This window comes from Salmo trutta, chromosome 30 (genome assembly GCF_901001165.1).
Source record: "Salmo trutta chromosome 30, fSalTru1.1, whole genome shotgun sequence".
In the NCBI taxonomy this organism is placed as follows: Eukaryota; Metazoa; Chordata; class Actinopteri; order Salmoniformes; family Salmonidae; genus Salmo; species Salmo trutta.
In genome coordinates, this window is record NC_042986.1 from 9,474,099 (window position 1) to 9,493,423 (window position 19,325).

Below are 19,325 nucleotides of genomic sequence, written 5' to 3' on the forward strand. Positions count from 1 at the left end.
CAGTGTCGTGTCTTTTGTTGTGCTGTCTGGACAGCTGCGGTGAGTGACCGCCTCTTCTAACTTGAACTTGGACTTCCGACGAGACGAGTCTGCATCTGTAACCTGGGAGTTGTTTATCTGCTTCTGTCTGCTTTCCAACGATTGGACACACTGCCTCGCTATGCTCTCTATACGTATACTCTATTCTTACATTCTCTATACTTTTCTTACTAGCATTGATTTCGCTGATAGATGATTTTTTAAAGGAGGGTTTTTACTTATTGGTTGAATACACTGACTAAGTTGCTCTGGATAATGGCGTCTGCTGAATGAGCAAAATGTCAATGGACTCTATGATCCATGACGCAATACATAAAGGCCTGTGCAGCCTAAATGAAGACATATTCTACTGTACGCCTGCATGCCATATTTGGATATAAATACATGCTTGAATTTTTTTTTTTTTTTACTACGTGTATGGGAATCCGTTTGATGATTAATATCCACCGCAGCGACTTGGCAACGACGGAAATCATTTTAAGGAGTTCTTTGTCTAATTCAAAGTGTATCTTGATGTATCCTGTATCCCACTGTGACATTACATAGCAAACATTGTGCATTTCATATGTGGAACTATATTGTTTACGCAAGTTTTTTACAGAATAGATCTATTGTTTTCCCCCAAAATATATCTTTAAAGGAAAAACTGCTTGAAATGTCTTAAAAATGCAACTTACATTTGAAATGCTTTCAGAATCAAAGTAGCATAAAGTGGAGGGGAAACAAGTCGGTGCCTGTAGTGTTATGGGGAATCTACTGGATTTGAAAACTCCCCCTTTGTTATTTCATATTCGTTAGATCACAGAATTTCTTGCTCATTCGTACAACTGCAACTTCAATTCAAAACAACAATGCAAGCACCGAGGCTTTTTATATAGAGCGATGGCCATTACCTATATGCCAAATATCTATACATCTATATGCAATTTCTATCTCTATAGATGTATCTATACATCTATATAGTTGTTTCCTGTCGGTCTTGAAAAACGTGGCTTGACTGCTTACCAACTTTGCATAACAAGACACAATCCCCCTGACAATAAAACAAACAGAATAGCATGCTATTTGTGGTTCAGGCCCACTCTATATCGCGCATATATGCAAATGTTTTTCAATTGCCCAATCTCAAATAGGAAATCGTAAAGGATAGAAAAAATATCTGCAATGCGACATCACCCGATTTTGATTCAGTTCAGTATTCATCTCAGGCTGCACGTGAGTCAATCCACCTTCCTCGGTCAAACAGTCTCCCCTCCCCCTCTCAGGTTTGCTCGTGCATGCCTAGGTGTGGCCCTCGCCCAGATTTAGTTATGAACAGTTGCGATTAGCACTTAGCATTCAAACCCTTAAAACAGTCACCGTTTTGATTAATTGAATAATTATTTAGATTTACCTGCACCAAAGAAGCTCACTAAAGGATAATAGTTGGCCTTCAGATATGATCATATTTGAATCGCCGTTATCTTGAGCTGATACATATGCCTTTAGAATGCGCCTTCTCAGCAATAGGCTAGTAGTAATACATTACATCTTAAGTGGGGATGATTTATAAATGCTGCAAATATTGCCTAATTGCTGAGTTAAAAATATATAGATGATGCAAGTGTAAATGTTTTCTTCCTTCTAGGTGACAAAATAAAGTGAAAATTATGTATAACAAATGTCTTAAACATATTTAACAACTGTTTGAATCAAACATGGACTTATATCCGTCATCAAATGATTTCGTGAACCTTTGTCTCAAAATGACTTTCTTAGTTCACTGTTATTACCTTGGACATAATGAAATAGTCTGTATTCTTTTATTCGAGAATTAAACTCGTTCTGGCTACTGTAGTCTATATTTACACAGATATGACTTGTATGTTTATTACCTGACTGCGCCAGACGCAGGCCTGTTACACACGAGGTACTGGGTGAATTCTGGGGTTGAAGTAGATGGTCGAAACTGCATGTGCACAGGAAGTCTCTCCATGACAACCCTTTGCCAACATGACTTTCCAAACCCAGAATCTTTGAACGTGTCTGTGTGTGTGTGTGAGTGTGTGTGTGTGTGTGTGTGTGTGTAACATGCTATGCATGTCTGTATCTGTATCTTTCGAAAAAGGATTCATTAAATAAAAAACAATATTTGGAGTGTAAAATAATAAACTTAACTTAATATTGAGTGAAACATGTTTTAATACCTATCAGTAGACTATATGCACAAAAATACCGAACACATGAGTAGTAGCCTAGGAAAACACGCAAATAAAATGTACTTTGCATTTAATCTTTTTAAAATGAATTTGAAGTCTCATTCCTCGACTGAATTCGATTAATATTTATTTCCATATTCCTTCCAATTAAAAAACCCGAATAAAACACAGGAATGATTGTTTTATTTGTCCATTGCTTTGGGAAGTTATCGATGATAATTCCAATTCACTTTTACGCATGCTTTTACGCATGCCTTTACGCATGGATATTTTGGTGGCTGGAGTTCATTTGATTACAAATACCCTATTCATGCAGTACATGTTTCAAAATGTGAGCGCATATTTACGCAAAATGAAGTGAGTAAAACTCCAACTCGAGATTGGTGTTTGTAGTTTGCTTATTCGATGAAACAACCAAAAAAACTAGCATATTCGCAACACTTTGATGACTAAAACGACTAACATATTTATGCATGGTCATTTTTATAATCATACTACTGATTTTCGAGCAAAGACTGAAGCTACCAAGGCAGTTAGCTGATAGTCATAAATAACAGTAGTAGTTTCGACAGGGTGCTTTACCTGCAAAGTCAATCACTCCATCCAACCATTCCGTATGCTAGCACACCAGAGGTTACTTCAAAGAATCCTACATGATCCCCCAGGATATTACCTCACTCTCACTGTACAACCAGTCAGATTGCGCCACAATCTTTGTATCTGTGTGTGTATTTGGGAGAACAGGTCCTGTCAATAACTTATCATTCTATTCTGTTCTGTTCTGTTATATTCTATTACGTTCTATTGTATTCTACTGCAGGTAAATAACCGAAATGTTATTAAATAATACATTTTATAAAATAATTCATAAATCCCTGCGCTATAGAGGACATGTAAACAAATGACTGGTACTAAATCGTATGTTTTATGTGGTGCGCAGGCCGGGAGGGGACCACATGCACTAGTCAGTCAGTTCCTGAGAGCGGAAGCCCCATCACAGGTAGGTAGGCTTCTCCACGGTCTGTCGACCATCACCATGGGGACTTGCGTAACGTGTGTGGTGGTGCTGGGGCCCCGGCCCAAACCCTACCTTCCAAAAAAAATGGATTCCATCTTCCAGCCTCTGATTCCCGGTGTGACAGATCTAGCACGAGTTTCAGGGTGCTGTGTTAAATCTGGACAAAACTGTCGTGTGAATTTTGCAGCTGCGGTTCTATTGCTTGTTTACAACACTATGCCAAGGCTACACTTTCAGAAACCAGGGTATAGGGTACAGTATAATCTCACATGGTACTGTTTGGTACATTTTAGGGTACATGTGCAGATAATAGTATAATGGTTCATTTTTGTAGCCAATACTTTGAATATAAAGGTACAATCATCACACACTCTCAAAAACCACGCCCAGCATTATCATATTTCCCAGCATGCTCTATTATTTCTTTGTGTCAACATATGTGTTTTTGCATGCACGTTGATTGATTGATCTTATGCTAAATAACATACAACTAAACATACAATTAAACTAATCCAATCTGTTAGTAGTTGGACTTATTGCACTTGTTATTGCGATGTTTGTTCACATTTAGATGGTTTAGGTAGTCTCATTTAAAATGTCCTTTCCATTGCAGTGATTGTAAATGCAGGTTGCTGGTTATTAAAAGTTCACATTTTGGGATATCCTAATTCAAATAGGAATTACATATCCCTTTGCAAGCCAGCATAATGTGATTTGCTCGATGTGGCCTACAAACCCAGAGTTTTAGACTATGTTGTTGGAGTAAACCTAGCTGTCAAAGCATGACCTTGTGATACTGTATATGTAATGTATTGTGTAAAGAGTTTCATTTTGATGATAAAGTATTCACTTTGGACATTCACTGCAGGACTGAAAGCCATTGAATGTAATAGACATGTCTCTGTCACTAGCAAACACAGTCATGGGTGGTCATGGGTGGTAAAATTCACTTGAAAGGCACCCTGGGAAATATGCAAATAAGGCTTTGTGGTCTTACCCTAAAAATACACATTTGTACATTTTCAAAAGGTACGCTTTTGTGCCTGTACTTTCTTGTCCCCTAAGGTACAATATTGTCTATTTTAAGGTACAGTGCATCACTATAGTGACAAGCTGTGTATATCCCTTTAAGAACAAATCAGTCAATTTAGGAAATTAATCAGTTCATTAATTGAACATTGACCGTCATTTTCTTTGTTTCATTTCACACATACGGTTGCTGGAATGGAATTTATGAGTGTCGACCCTTATCCTGCATGCATGTTGCACTATATATATATTATACTATATAGCCTTACTGTATCAGGTGTTTTCTGTATGTTAGTAGCGTTGCAATATTTTGGCAATAAGGAAATATAACAGGATATATTATATTGGATATGTCCAAACTCTTTGGGGATTTCGGTCATGGAGATGAAACATTTGAAGTCTTACTTTGATGTTGTATCGTTATCATTTGTTAAAACGTATAGAGGATGTTGCATAGCTCACATGAATGTTTATACATATCAATTTGACAGTAGTCGAGATGCCATGCAGGAATATCTGGTTTTGCGTGATTATAGCCTATGCATTCGTTAGAATTTGGTTTATGGTATGGGAGTTTCTAGAAAAATGTCAAATCTATTGCTGACTTGGTGAAGAAATATCTGCATTTTGGAAGCACTGAAAACATGAATGTTGTCATTGTTGGGTGCTACTTTACTGCAGATAAATGATATCCTGAGCGAATAATGCAACTAATAATTACCCAAAGTAATGCAATTCATTGAGCAGGGAAATTCAATGACAACCCATGTACCCGAAATAAAGTTATTTGTCTTTACACGTGTAAGGACGCATATAAATGTATTGCCATAGGCCAGGCCTGCACACTCACGTATATAAATACACGTCTTGCCATAGGCCGGGCCTGTACACTCTTCAATTAGCTTACCGCCCGATACAGAACGTTGGAGTTCGTTTGAATGCCTGTATAACATCCGACCATACAGATCCATTCATTTTCTATGACACGTTTGAAAGGCATTCTAAATTAGTCATAACTATAGTCATTTTGAACGCGTAAAAATGATTGACGTGATTTCTTTATCAATAACCTAGCCTATGCAGTCTAATGTCCAAAAATATGTAAAAAAGGTGATTGTGTATCACAAGGGAACAATGCTGAATATTTGGTTACAAGTTAGATGTTTTCTTTTTTTTTTAAACCTTTCAACTCCACTTTAACAAAGGAGCACCTTGTATACTTGGAAGCTGGTCCTGCCTGAACCTCGCTAACAATTACATTGCAAAACGTGTATAAGCCTATATAAATCATAAATGTAAATCCATATAAAATGGATAAGATTTCTAAATACTTCTCATCAGCAAAGTTGAATGAAAATAAGCGTACGCGTTACTTGTAGTAGTCTATCTAGCCTGCGTCGTAATGCCCAGTTTTCTGTCTCTCTTTCCTCTCCTCCACACAGCCCCAAACATAGTTGTCTTGTCCCTTTAAAAACACAGGAAATCACTTGAGCTACTATTGGAGTGTTTGTCCTTCCTTGTCTTTATACTTACTATCCACTCTGCAGGTATTTCAGAGTCGGGGTCTGTAAATTACAGGAGTTTGCATGCATACTCGACTGAGTGTGAAGTTCATTCTTGTCTGTCTAGACTGATTACGACCTTGTTTGTCCGCGTTTTTTACCTTGACCTTGGACTTCCGTGCAGCTGCCATTTGGATGAGCCGGCCCTCCATAGCTGTAATCTCCGGATTTGAGACAACAGAGCACTATTTGTCTATGTAACGACGAATTACAGCCATCTAGTTAGACTCTAGCTTTCCTTTTCCTGTCTAGATATCCATATAATGTGTGCACAACACTGGCACAACGGTGGTATAACGGTTTCGCGGTCAATTTACAGTCGATTAGATATAGATAAACATGTAGAGATTCAAGAGATCGGATTGAGTTTGATGAGTCTGAAATTGTTTGGGATAGACCAAAGCATCACAAGTAAAAATGTTGTGTTTGTTGAATATTCAGTAGTCCTATCCTATTGTCAACCTCCAAAACATTGGGACAACCTTTGGCGTCCTAAACACAATTGCGTTATTAGAAACGTGACTGGCATCAGAAAATTGAAATGCTGTATGGTATTTTAATGTTCTACATTTGAATGTGTCTGTCTTCGGTCCAAAGGAAAGAATGACAAATGAATAAAAAACGAGTGCCTGCGCCTGAAGTAATCCTTCTTCTTCCAAACAAATAAATAAATGGATCTCCTCCACACAAATAAAGGCTACTCATATGTGAACCTGTTCTGACGTTTTTTTTCTTTAACTGACAGGGTATTATTTTGGAATCATTAAAAATAGTGGAAAAACAGAACACAGTTGTGCTTTTGCAGTAACATCTTATTATTGCAATAGGCTACAAATCATCTTGCGACGTTACTTTCCCTCAAGTCTATCACTCTACCGATTGCAAAAGGCTGAAAAACAAAACAAAATTGGCACATTCATAGCTATCGATATTTATTCGAATGTGAAGGCAATTGAAGGGTCCACGATAAGAACAACATATAGGAAAATCTTGCGCTTGAATTTTGACAAACCTGACCCACGATTTAGATTATACTCATCGCCTTAGGATTTCTCAAAAAGAGCCAAATGTGACGCCCTCTACTTTCTCCCACAAATATGAGTTAGGATTCTAAAAAAAAAAAAGTCTAATAAACTGCATTTGAAATGCGCCATGGATTATAGTTCACCAACTAGGCTACGTTCGTAAATGAAAGATGCAATCCTGTAACCTAATTAAACGGCCTGAATGAGTTTTTATTGAAATTAGAGTAAGCAGTAGAATTCATGCCAATGGAGTTCGGAATGCTGCAGCTACTTACCCGTAGCCTACACACAGCTCGCTGACAAACCAAGCCGATGTAATGTTTTACCAATGGTAGTCTCATTATTTTCATTATAAGAAAATACACAATTACATTTTTGATTACATAGCTTACTCTTGTCTATTTGCATTTGGATATAAGATATTATGTTAACCACTTGTGTGAATATGCAAGTTTGAATATGCAACTTAATTTTGGTCATGCAGCCTAAACATTTTCCACTCTGACTCCAAAATAAATTAATTGATGGAACATTTGTTAATGAAACCAACACCGGCACTGTCACACAAAGCATAAGAAGGCCTAGACCTGCATATTCATTTATTATAATACCACTCAAATGTATTTTTCATCTTGCCCAAAATGAAAACAATTCTGAGTTAATGAAATGTTTACTTCAGGTTAATATTTTCCTGTGTCGGCCAAACTTTGCAGATTGTTTTTGTTGCCCCCTTCACCTAAGGGTTCCAACCTCCCCTTTAAGGATGTTCGTGTAGGTGACTTCAGCCAATGATGGGACCCTGTATTCCACAGAAAGACCCAGTGAAACTTGAGCTGCTAGTTGTTTAAAGGGCTATTCTCCCCCCACTCACAAGCCCCAATCTCTTCGGACTCGTTAGCATATCACGTGCCAGAACCTTAATGAACTGGACACACGGGTCTCGGTTGCGCATGCGCTCACGTAAAATGTAGTTGGAAATGAGGTGTCGGTCTTGGAGTAGTCGACTTTTAAAAACCATCGGCAGCCCCTGATATGACAACTTCACTGGTTCTGCATCCACGCTGGGCGGACACCTTGATGTACGTTTATGAAAAAAGCCCGAATGAAAATAATCCGAATAAAAACCAAACAATGGAGGGACTGAGCGGGAATTGCCCGGCGACCCACTGCAGGGACCTGATGTCGCACCCCGGGTTGGGGCGACATTCTGGCACTATAGCGACTCACCAGGGCTCGGTGTACTCGGATATATCTTCCCCAGACACCGGCCGACAGTGTCCTGCTCCCCAAACCTCCTCCAGTGCATCTCTGAGCTACGGTTATCCGTTTGGAAACCCTTATTACGGTTGTAGGTTATCTCACTCGCACAACGTGAACTTGCAGCAGAAGCCCTGCTCGTACCACCCTGCAGAGAAATATGCCGACCCCCACACCGCGTTGCCCACCGAAGAGGTGTCTAGCAGGGCGAAAGAGTTCGCCTTCTACCCCAGTTTTCCTAGCTCGTACCAAGCGGTTCCTGGATATCTAGACATGTCTGTGGTGCCCGGGATCAGCCACCCCGAACCCAGGCACGACGCCTTGATTCCCATGGAGGGCTACCAGCACTGGGCTCTGTCGAATGGCTGGGATGGGCAGGTGTACTGTTCCAAGGAGCAAACACAGTCCACTCATCTTTGGAAATCACCATTTCCAGGTATGAAATGTGATATGTTTTGACATTTAAATGTCTAGAGAATGTGTGAAATTGCAGCATTGTCTTTTTGTTTTTATTTAGCTTAGAATTGTTATCCATGATTGTAGTAACCTTTTCCCTCCGTCGAAATGTACGTCGTTGTTATTGGATTTTAATCACGGGGTTTCTATATGAAATGCTATGATTTTCTCATCGTAATGTAGCCGTATCCTTTATCATGTGCCACACCAAAGTCCATAACCTATATGTCAATGATCAAGTGTAGAGTGATATACAAACGACAATGTATATAAATGTATAGCATCCCTTTAGTGCATTATTGAGAGACAGCGCAATATTTGTAGAACATTTCACAGCGTAATGAAACTGACAGCCAGACATGGTAGGCTATTTTCATCCACTGGGTCCTTTACTGGGGGAGTGTCTGTGAGATTGGTTGGTTATGACGCTGATCGCTAAAATATGCCAAAATCCTTCAATTCACGTCCTTCAATTCAACTCAACACCATGGATTGTGCTTTGGTTGAAACCATTTCTGAAAAAATGAATCGTAAGCGATAACACCCTACTCAATGTGATTTTATGTATCTGGTAATAAACAACATGCATGACATATTGGGCAGACTATAAACTATTCACAAACAAAACAATTCGTTTCAGCTTTGTTATTTCCAAGACTGCAATAGTGCTTAAACCGGGTAGTGAGTCACACAGTGGCAGAATAGACAGGGGCATGAACGCATATCCTTTCTCCTTGTATGATCAAATTAGCGAGCTAGGCTATAGGCTACTGTTTGGATTGTGCCAATAAATCTCTGCAGAGTCGGCAATGTTGCACGAGAGCGGGTTTGCATAGGCAGAATTCATTTTCCATTCGCCAAAGACGTGTGCGCCTAATATCTGTCTCAAATACTGTGTTGCGTAACTATTGACAATCCAATGGCTTTTTGAAAAACAAAGTTTCCTTTGTATTTGTCACATAGCCTATAGTCTGATATTTGATAAATGATACAGGGCCCATAACCGTCCAGTATGCTGTTTACATGGTGTTTACTAGACTGCTTCGTTTACAGCAAGGTTTTAACCTCTTGGTGAAATGTGTGTGTGCATTTCGGATACAGATGCGTTAAATTGTTGCCCTAGCTAGCTCTGTCCTCACGCCATTTTGCCTCCTTTTCCAGTAGTTTCCTTAAAAACACACACGCGGACGACGAGCTCGTGCATTACGCACCACACACACACACACACACACACACACACACACACACACACACACACACACACACACACACACACACACACACACACACACACACACACACACACACACACACACACACACACACACACACACACAGTTAATGTGTAGCCTATGTGTCTGTGTATGTCAGTGTGTGGTTGTGTGTAGAACTGTAAAGTTAAACTTTGAGACTTTACATTTCCTCCGAAAATATTGATCATTTCCTCTGAAAACGCTTAAACCCTAAACAATCTTGGGACAATGATGCCCACATTTCAATTGACTTGAGAAAACATGAGAACATGTGCGAGTGCACAATTTCAACCATAATATTTTCCAAATAGCACTGGGTTTACCATGGAATATTTGATATAGCATGGCGGACGTGCCGAACACCAAATCATTTATTTCCTCACGTTTCGTTTCGCAAAACACATTTTGACCAGGAAACTAACATGTTCTAGTTTTGTTAACGAATATTTCGATATCAAGAAATACAGTGAGAATGAAGGGATGCGTACCTGTTATTTGCGTATTTCTAATTCCTTTTAGCTCAGTTAGCATCATGACTGTCCAACATTTCCAAATGCATATTTTGACCCAAAGAACGGAGTCTAATTATAATATTCAGTATTTATGGAATGCTAACGAAAATGATCTGATATGTAAAAACGTTAGTAGACCTATGGGGTATGTTTCATCTTACTACCATAAACCTAGGCTACCCAACAACAAACCTAGTCTCGTCTTTAAAGCAAAGCCATACCTGTCCTTTCATGTCACCCATACAGGCGGAACTGTTCGTCTGTCTGGCAGCTTTGTGAGCAGCCAGACAGACCTAAGTCGTAGCTTTAGGTAACTCAAATCCCAATTCCCAACATAAATCAAACGTTTAGCTATTTCCACTTTAATGGGCCTACTCAAAAGTTTGATCGTGTCAACCTGTTCTTGATAACTAGGCTACGCCTATATCAGGTTAATTGACCCGGTAGAGGTAAGTGCATTTGTAGAAGATGAGAACATAAAATAAATGCAATACTATTATCCAGAAGTGCTCATCTTATCATCTTATCATCACAGTACAATACCAAAATATTCTGAGATCCATGGCAGGGCATATCATTTGTGTAACTACGCAGTGATATGTCCACTGTTGAAAAACGTATTGTTGATATTTGTATGTTTATATCAAATATATGAACAATAATAGATATTTGGGGTAGGTTGGATGTTTTTGAGATTTGGTCCCTTATATAATCCTTATTTTATTTAACTACTTTACAACATTGTGTACATCAGCGAGGCCACGCATATGTTATTCTCATACAAAAATCTGAGAGAGAGACTACTTAAATCCCTCATCCCCTTTTTCGAGATATGCAAGCAAGTATAAACGATGCATCGACCCTCAAGGACCATCTCTGTGTCTTTCATGTCTTTATCACGGATCAAGATGATCATATTTTGAAGAAAAACAACATTTCACAAATGTTTGCCTGTCACTCAAAAAAAAAAACATTCTCTAATTCCTCATACACCTCAGGTGCCTGGATACATATAACAACATGCTTATTATATTATTGTATGTGAACTTCAGCGATGAAAGTGAATAAATAAACATTTAAATACCAATAAAAGAGTAGACGGCCAATTGTGCATCCAAAAATCTCGTGCGTAATGTTTCAATTTAAATACGCACAATAGGCCCAGGTAATGTGATGTATTTAATGTCTATATGGCCTTTTTTGACATATTTGCATCTTCATAACAAACGTATTAATACGTGAAATACATTTGAATTGATCACATGCAAAATTAGTGCTGGGAAATGTCTTTGCGTAATTACATCTCTCCTTCTCTCTCTTTTCTCTCCAGACGTAGTCCCTTTGCAGCCTGAGATCAGTAGCTACCGTCGTGGACGTAAGAAGCGGGTTCCCTACACCAAGCTCCAATTGAAGGAGCTGGAGAAAGAGTACGCTGCCAGCAAGTTCATCACCAAAGACAAGAGAAGACGCATCTCCGCTGGGACCAACCTCTCAGAGCGCCAAGTCACCATTTGGTTCCAGAACCGACGGGTGAAAGAGAAGAAATTTGTCTGTAAATCCAAGACTAGTAATCACACGCCTACTACTTGATAGATTTCCGGCCCATTGTACACTGCAGCTGATATCCATCCCACCGTCTTTCAATCCATAATTTACCTCTTAGAGACAACCAAGCCTGAAGAATACTTCGGCAGTGTGTTTTATTTAAGTTCCAACAGTCCACACATCCATGCCATCACCAACCGCTCTTTTTTCGATATAGAGAAAGAAATGCTATAAAAACTGTGAAAATATTGAGAAATCAGTTAAACATTGTTTTATATGAATGTACATATATAAATATATAATATTTAAAACGATATCTGTATTTCAAAAAGACACAAGGATTGCGTGTTTTTCTTTTCTCCAAACCAATTGACATTTCCAGGACTTTTCGTCCAACAGACAGCCAGATCAAAACAGACATATTAGATATCTTCATCGCGCCATCAACAGAAAGAGAATTGCAATATGGACATAAACTGGTCAGGGAGAACGACAACGAATGAACTCGAAAAAAAACTACATGAGATTTATTCTCTTCAGCCAAGAACTCAGAGGGTTTTTGCGGGGGCTTCAGATGATACAATGGTTTTGTTCAAAACCGCCCCTGTCTCCGATTTCAGAAGCTATATATGTTTTCTTTCTGTGGGATATGTTTTGTTAATAAGGTTAAAGCAAGGCTGCTATTGTTATACATGTACAGTGCAATGCCTTTATTATTTAATTCATATTCTCTCGTATCACAGGGTTGTCAATTGGAATGTCTCAAACCCTAAATGTGTTCCTTTATCAGTGAAGGATAATGTCTCTGTCATGCAACGGGAATGATTGTAAGCAATTCAAGTCAGTGAGTATTACACATAGATGCACAATCGATTTCTTTTGTTTTCTGTTTATAGTAGGCCTATATATAGTAATAAAAAAAACGATTTGGATCTGTTCACACGCCTTCTAAGCAGACAGTCTTGTAACTTTCTTTCGTGCAGTATGTGAGCTGTATTATGGTGTTTAAAACGTACTGGTAAGTCGTTTCCTAAATAAATGATGTTGAATAACATGACGTTGCTGAAAGATGATGAATTAAATGATGTGTTTCTTTCCTGTCTCCTCTAAGTCACTTAGTGGAACTCGTTTTGAATTGTCACCTCACATCCCCATGGGCTGTGTTGTCACGTCGCCGTTGGTTTTGAGGAACGTTTGATATATGGCCTAGAGCAGGGATGGGCAACTTGCAGCGGCAGGAATTTGTTATACAATTGCAACAACAACAAAAAAAAAAGTGTCTCCACCCCGTGGAAAAATGTGTAGAGGTGCAGGGGACTTGATTTACAACTGAAACGTTTTCTCTACGCTCATTTTTTGTGTGTAACTGCACAAATCAGTAGACTGGATGTGTGGGTATATATGTGGGTGCCCCTCATGATGACTTGACTTTTTTTTGTGGCCTCCTTCCCAATCAAAGTTGCCCAACCCTGGCCTAAAGGAGTACTATATGTTTTTTTTGGATAGGCATGTTTTTGACATGTATGCTTGTATGTCTATGAGATATCCACAGGACAAAAAAATGACTGATATTGGATGGTTTGACGAGGATCGGTTGCATGGATAGGCCTATATTATATGCCCACTTAACACAGGTCTGTATATTGGGCCTATACTGCACTGTTTAATAAGAGAATGAACCTTTCGACAAAAGTTTAAAGTGGAGGCTTGCAATATGAGATCACCATGTCTAACTCGTCTGGAGATATTAGAACGTACGTATTAGATGTACCAGGACACAGGAACGGGATACCCATACGAACATACACCCCCCTGCCAATAATATGTTATTTCATTCATCTGCCTTCTTTGTAAAAGTCTCCCATGATGTTGCCACCAAACTAAAATAACCTACAGTATTCGATTGCCTCATGTTCGGTATTGAGCAGCAAACGAATACGATATCAGTATAGGCAATCATGGGGGAGTAGTGAACTATGTAATTCGACTAGTAATTATATTACATTTTGCTGTAACTTGGTGGTAGTTGGACCAAATTAAAATCTCGGTAGTGTTGTCAGTAGTTAATTACATACTACAGCCATGTAGTGGTGTAGCTAACTACTGGTACACACTACGTTTTTTGCTAAAATAACACGATATGGGTAACGTAGCCAAGATGTCCGTTCTTCTTCGACATCAGACCTGCTTAATTCTCACTTGAAACATCATTTTTGTTTAATAGGCTAAATTACACATTATGTTAATAACCTCTGACTCCAGAGCGATCTATCTTGCAATTTGTAATCCATGACATTTCAGATTTAGATATATTTATTTTAGCCCAGGTAGTTTGGAGGTAGTGAACGACTTTTTCAAAGTAACTTTAGTTTAGCTTTAGTGTAGTTTAACTTCTTCCAGTGTGAAGTAATTTGTAGCTTGATAAACTAGATTTTCATAATAGCTTCCCCAACACTGTGTATGGGCTATAGTTGTACATTGCTTTTCATGCTAATCGGCCTTCATTTAGATGATAGCTAAAATGCTGGCTGCAACAAGCTCTCACAGAATTAAATGTTCATCCATGTTTCTCCATCATCAAATGTCGAAGTTGTTCCAAACGTGTTTAAGGTTAAGTTTAGACATAAACGTCAAAATCTTAAGGTTAGGCATTCACTCCGAAAGGTAAAGGTAAGGGTTAAGGATTGAGATAGGATTAAAACAAAAATCTCAAAAACGACTTTCTTTAGTTGGATATGAACATGCAAGGCACACCCAGAGGCACACCCGTAACCTACCTGAAGGTAACAGCGCTCACTGTTTCCCCTAGTGGCCGGTTTCTACGTCATCTCCCGACGTTGTCAGACATGGATGGAGGTCGAAAACGGACTTGTATCACGTTTCGTATCCGTAGGTAATACCGTATGTGATATACTGTATGTTTTGTTGTATCTATCCTATCATGTCTCAGGGAATGCAGAGGAAGTATTTTGCGCCTAAAAGATACACTTGTAATGAAGTTAATTAGAGATGTGTGCATGAAGTCGGCTCACACGACAAGCTATATAATTCGGCCCAAAGTCTATCGCCTATCCTTGTTTGTATATCGTAAAATAAAGTCCTTACATTTTGTAAATGTATTGAAGCAGTTGTATTATACTCGTCGCCGTCATGTTATTATTTGATAGGACCAGTATAAATATTCCTAGATCTTGTTTATTGTTATCAGGCCTATTCCAAAGCCATCAGACTGTTACATAGACATCACTAGCCGACTACCGCCCAGTACCCTGCCCTGAACTTAGTCACTGTCGCTAGCCGGCTTCCACCCAGTACCCTGCCCTGAACTTAGTCACTGTCACTAGCCGGCTTCCACCCAGTACCCTGCCCTGAACTTAGTCACTGTCGCTAGCCGGCTTCCACCCAGTACCCTGCCCTGAACTTAGTCACTGTCACTAGCCGGACTCCACCCAGTACCCTGCCCTGAACTTAGTCACTGTCACTAGCCGGCTTCCACCCAGTACCCTGCCCTGAACTTAGTCACTGTCACTAGCCGGCTTCCACCCAGTACCCTGCCCTGAACTTAGTCACTGTCACTAGCCGGCTTCCACCCAGTACCCTGCCCTGAACTTAGTCACTGTCACTAGCCAGCTTCCACCCAGTACCCTGCCCTGAACTTAGTCACTGTCACTAGCCGGCTTCCACCCAGTACCCTGCCCTGAACTTAGTCACTGTCACTAGCCAGCTACCACCCTGTTACTCTACCATGCACCTTAGAGGCTGCTACTCTATATACATGGACATGGAATCACTGGTCACTTTAATAATGGAACACTGGTCACTTTAATAATGTTTACATAGTGTTTTACCAATGTCATGTGTATATACTGTATTCTAGTCAAGGCCATCCTATTCAACTAGTGCTGTACATATAGTATTCTATCCACGTATTCTTCAGATATACTATATATTCTATCCACATACTGTCCATAATGTCTATACATCCCATCTTCCTAATATTTCTATATTTCTAGTCAAGGCCATCCTATTCAACTATTGCAGTACATATACTATTCTATCCTACATATTCTTCAGATATACTATATATTCTAACCACACACTGTCCATAATGTATATACATCCCATCTTCCTAATATTTCTATATTTCTTAATTCCATTATTTTACTTTTAGATTTGTGCGTATTGTTAGATACTACTGAACTGTTGGAGCTAGGAACACAAGCATTTCGCTACCACCGCAACAACATCTGCTAAATATGTGTATGCGACCAATAACGTTTGAATTGATTTGTTGAATGACACACACTCACGCAAACACGCACACACACACACGCACACACACACACAATGAGAGAGCAACAGAGACAGGGAGACAGAGAGAGAGAGAGAGAGAGAATCGAATTAAAAACACTCGTCCTATTTCTCTGTTATTTGAAACATAACGCGTCCGCGCGGGACTACCGTGCATCAGTGATCAACCTGATAATGCTTAGACACTTTATGAAACAAATACAAAACATATAGATTCCCTTTTTTTACTTTTTGGGCTGTGGCTCCTATGGTATTGTAATATACCTGGCCTGGACCTGGCGGTATTCGGACGTCTTTACCCTTGACCGTGACTATGCAGCCAGTCACTTTGACCTTGACATGAGATCCGCGCGTGAATACTGAACAGGGGGCTGGGGGGCGCGTCGCAAGGAAGGCCTGCAGTTTGTTTGCAGGCAAACAAGGTGTTATTTTCCCTGTCTAGACAGCTAGACTTAATGACGTGCCATAAATACGTAAAAAAAGGGGAAATGCACCGATATCCTACTGATCCATCTCTGACTGCTGACCAACTCTGAGTGAGCCCTGTCGTTAACATCTGGGTTTCTGTGTCTTCTTTTCTGTTTTTACAGAGCATGCCTTTCTCTCAAAGTGGGTTCGTCTCTCCCCTATCTCGCACTATCAGCCCCCGCTACTCAAAACCAACCACCAATGGTTTCATTCACTCATCATGAGGTGTGTGTGTGTGTGTGTGTGTGTGTGTTTTTTGACCACGAAGGACAGGTAGAACGTTGACGTCTCCGAACACCGACACCACCTATCTGACTGCAGCGAGCAGTTCGAGCAGCCATGTTGTGTCCTGAGCTCGAGGCACGGCTCACCTCACACGCAGAGGAAATTATGTGGCGAAAGTGAGACGTCGCCCCACAGTATAATGATTAAAGGTAATGGCCATTTTCCTTAATATATTTATGCATATTTGGTCAAATGACAGCATATTTTAGCCAACTGATGTCTGTTATTTTTTTGTGCTAGAAAGTTCAACTTTGTTTGGTTCAGCTGCTATGGGCCCTTAACAAATATATGGTTTTGAGTTCATGTGTAATAACAATGTCTATTTTGAACAACTTTGGAAATGTAACGCTTAGTAGGCCTATCAAAGCAGAATCTATTTTTGCTTTTGGTAATGACGGGTTTGCATTGTTATGTTCGGAAATCCAGCAGTATTTGAGGGTTTAAGGGTTTTGAACATGAAAATGAATTGGCTCTCTCCGGAAATGTTTTTGGTAAGATAAATGACGATAATACATGAATAGAGTTGATTGTAGGATCATTTAGCAATTGGTCATCTCTAATAAAACATTTACAAAAGATAGTTGTAACCTCATGATTTCGCTCTGCATCCATTATTTGATTACGTGAGACGTCGTCACGTTTGGACGAGCAAATCACAGGGCTTTATTTAAGCATGTTAATGTGAGGCCTTTCTATCCTCTCATCACATGTTGTAGCTGCACCATATACACTATAAGCAAATGGACATTTGGAATCATGACAAATCCAGAACAATCCTTCAGATGTTCACGTGATTGAATCCAGGATATTATATAAGTCCATTTAATTGTTACTTCACGCTCAAGCTGCAATATCCGAATAGAACGTTGATAATTATGAAAACGGAATCATATTTATGATGTTACAAGCTTAGATATTGCGTGTTGGGTTAGACAATTTACTGAAAATATAGCTAATGAAATCATGCAGGAGGGTGTCGACACTCTTGAATCATTCACTCTCAGGCTTAAATTCTTTGATTTACATTTTTATTCACCGGATATTGTGAATCATTTGTGGCATTCTATCTAATTGATCTATCTAATTTCAGTAAATGGTGTTTCATCCAATCAAATCGAAAACACAAGAAAACCTTTCTCCAAATGAAATGTTATTATTTGTCCATTGAAAATAGCACACACTTCCTTTAGAACATCACAATTAGCCAAACAATTATACTTTGATATTTACAATTTATATTAAATCGTTGACTAATGTTTAAGCCTAGTCTGGTTAAATATTAAATAGGGCTAGAGTGGTTAGCTCTGTCGTTGTTTTCAGGCCCAGGCCCAACCAAATAAAAGGCTCTGGCCCCAACCACCATGTTGCTGAGCAGCGTTCTAGAGGGCAAAGGCAGATCATTGAGAAGGGGGCTGATAACCTCTGGTGGTGGCAAGTTGAAAATATCCGGAAGTAGAAACGGGACCTAGATTTATTTCTGCATTCATCCAGTCAGTCACATACGTCTAACGATGCTGCATATTGCATCTTGCAATTATGATTATTATTAGGCTATTAACACTTAATCCAATTACCTTCAATATATAGTAATATTACATTCATGCTGCTTTATTATCACAAATATGCTTGTATTTTTATAATTGTTCGTGTATTTTTGTTATTTCTTTTATTATTGTTTTATGTTATTTATGTTGTTGGTGATGTTTTAATTGTGTTGTTGTTATCATATATAAATATATCATACATATATAAATATATACGCATATTATTGTTTCGTTGTGGCGATGGTAGGCCTATTTGTGTAGCCTGTTAGTAGTAGTTACTCAATGAGATTGTATGAATTTGCTCAGTAGAAATTCATTTTTCTGCTTTAAATTGATTTATTAAGGTCCATTTCTTAAATCCCAACATAACGAAGATGCCCCATAGGGTTTTTGAGAGTTTTAGCGACTTTTCCTCTCACAGCTATTAGAGAATATTTTCTAAATGATTCACATGCATGGTTTATGTTGTGTTAGTTTTGATATTGCGTTATTGGGTTATTGTTATTTGTATAGCTACGCTATAAATTATGTCGATGGCAGATTTATTTTAACCTATTTTGTTACTAATTGCTGTTCCAACGGATTGGGAATAATATATTTGTACAATATGGCTATGCGTTAAATGCCTCAGTATGTCAAATGATTTCAAATATATAGATTGTGATCGATTTGTTACCACTCAATTTATTGATCAATTCTCTCAGCTGTTTTGAAGTCATTTCATCATTGCTTGGTGGAACCACACACACGCACATACACACATACAAGCCTATCTGTGTCTTGAACATCATTACGTATAGGATTACATTGGCCGAATTGTTCT

General features: G+C 39.0%; 1 protein-coding gene across 1 annotated transcript; it reads left to right on the plus strand.

Annotated features, from left to right (window-relative positions):
• The first annotated feature begins 7,544 nt into the window (after nt 1-7,544).
• Nucleotides 7,545-12,948, plus strand: LOC115167868 (homeobox protein Hox-C13a). Its single transcript, XM_029722579.1, has 2 exons — nt 7,545-8,564; nt 11,680-12,948. Exons 1-2 carry the CDS (start codon nt 7,904-7,906, stop codon nt 11,937-11,939), a joined length of 921 nt encoding a protein of 306 aa, XP_029578439.1. The 5' UTR covers nt 7,545-7,903; the 3' UTR covers nt 11,940-12,948.
• The last annotated feature ends 6,377 nt before the right edge of the window (nt 12,949-19,325 follow it).

Coding starts and splice junctions, on each gene's coding strand:
- LOC115167868 (XM_029722579.1), top strand. CDS start 7,904: ATGACAACTTCACTGGTTCTGCATCCACGCTGGGCGGACACCTTGATG. Junction 8,565..11,679: donor TTGGAAATCACCATTTCCAG/GTATGAAATGTG, acceptor TTTTCTCTCCAG/ACGTAGTCCCTTTGCAGCCT.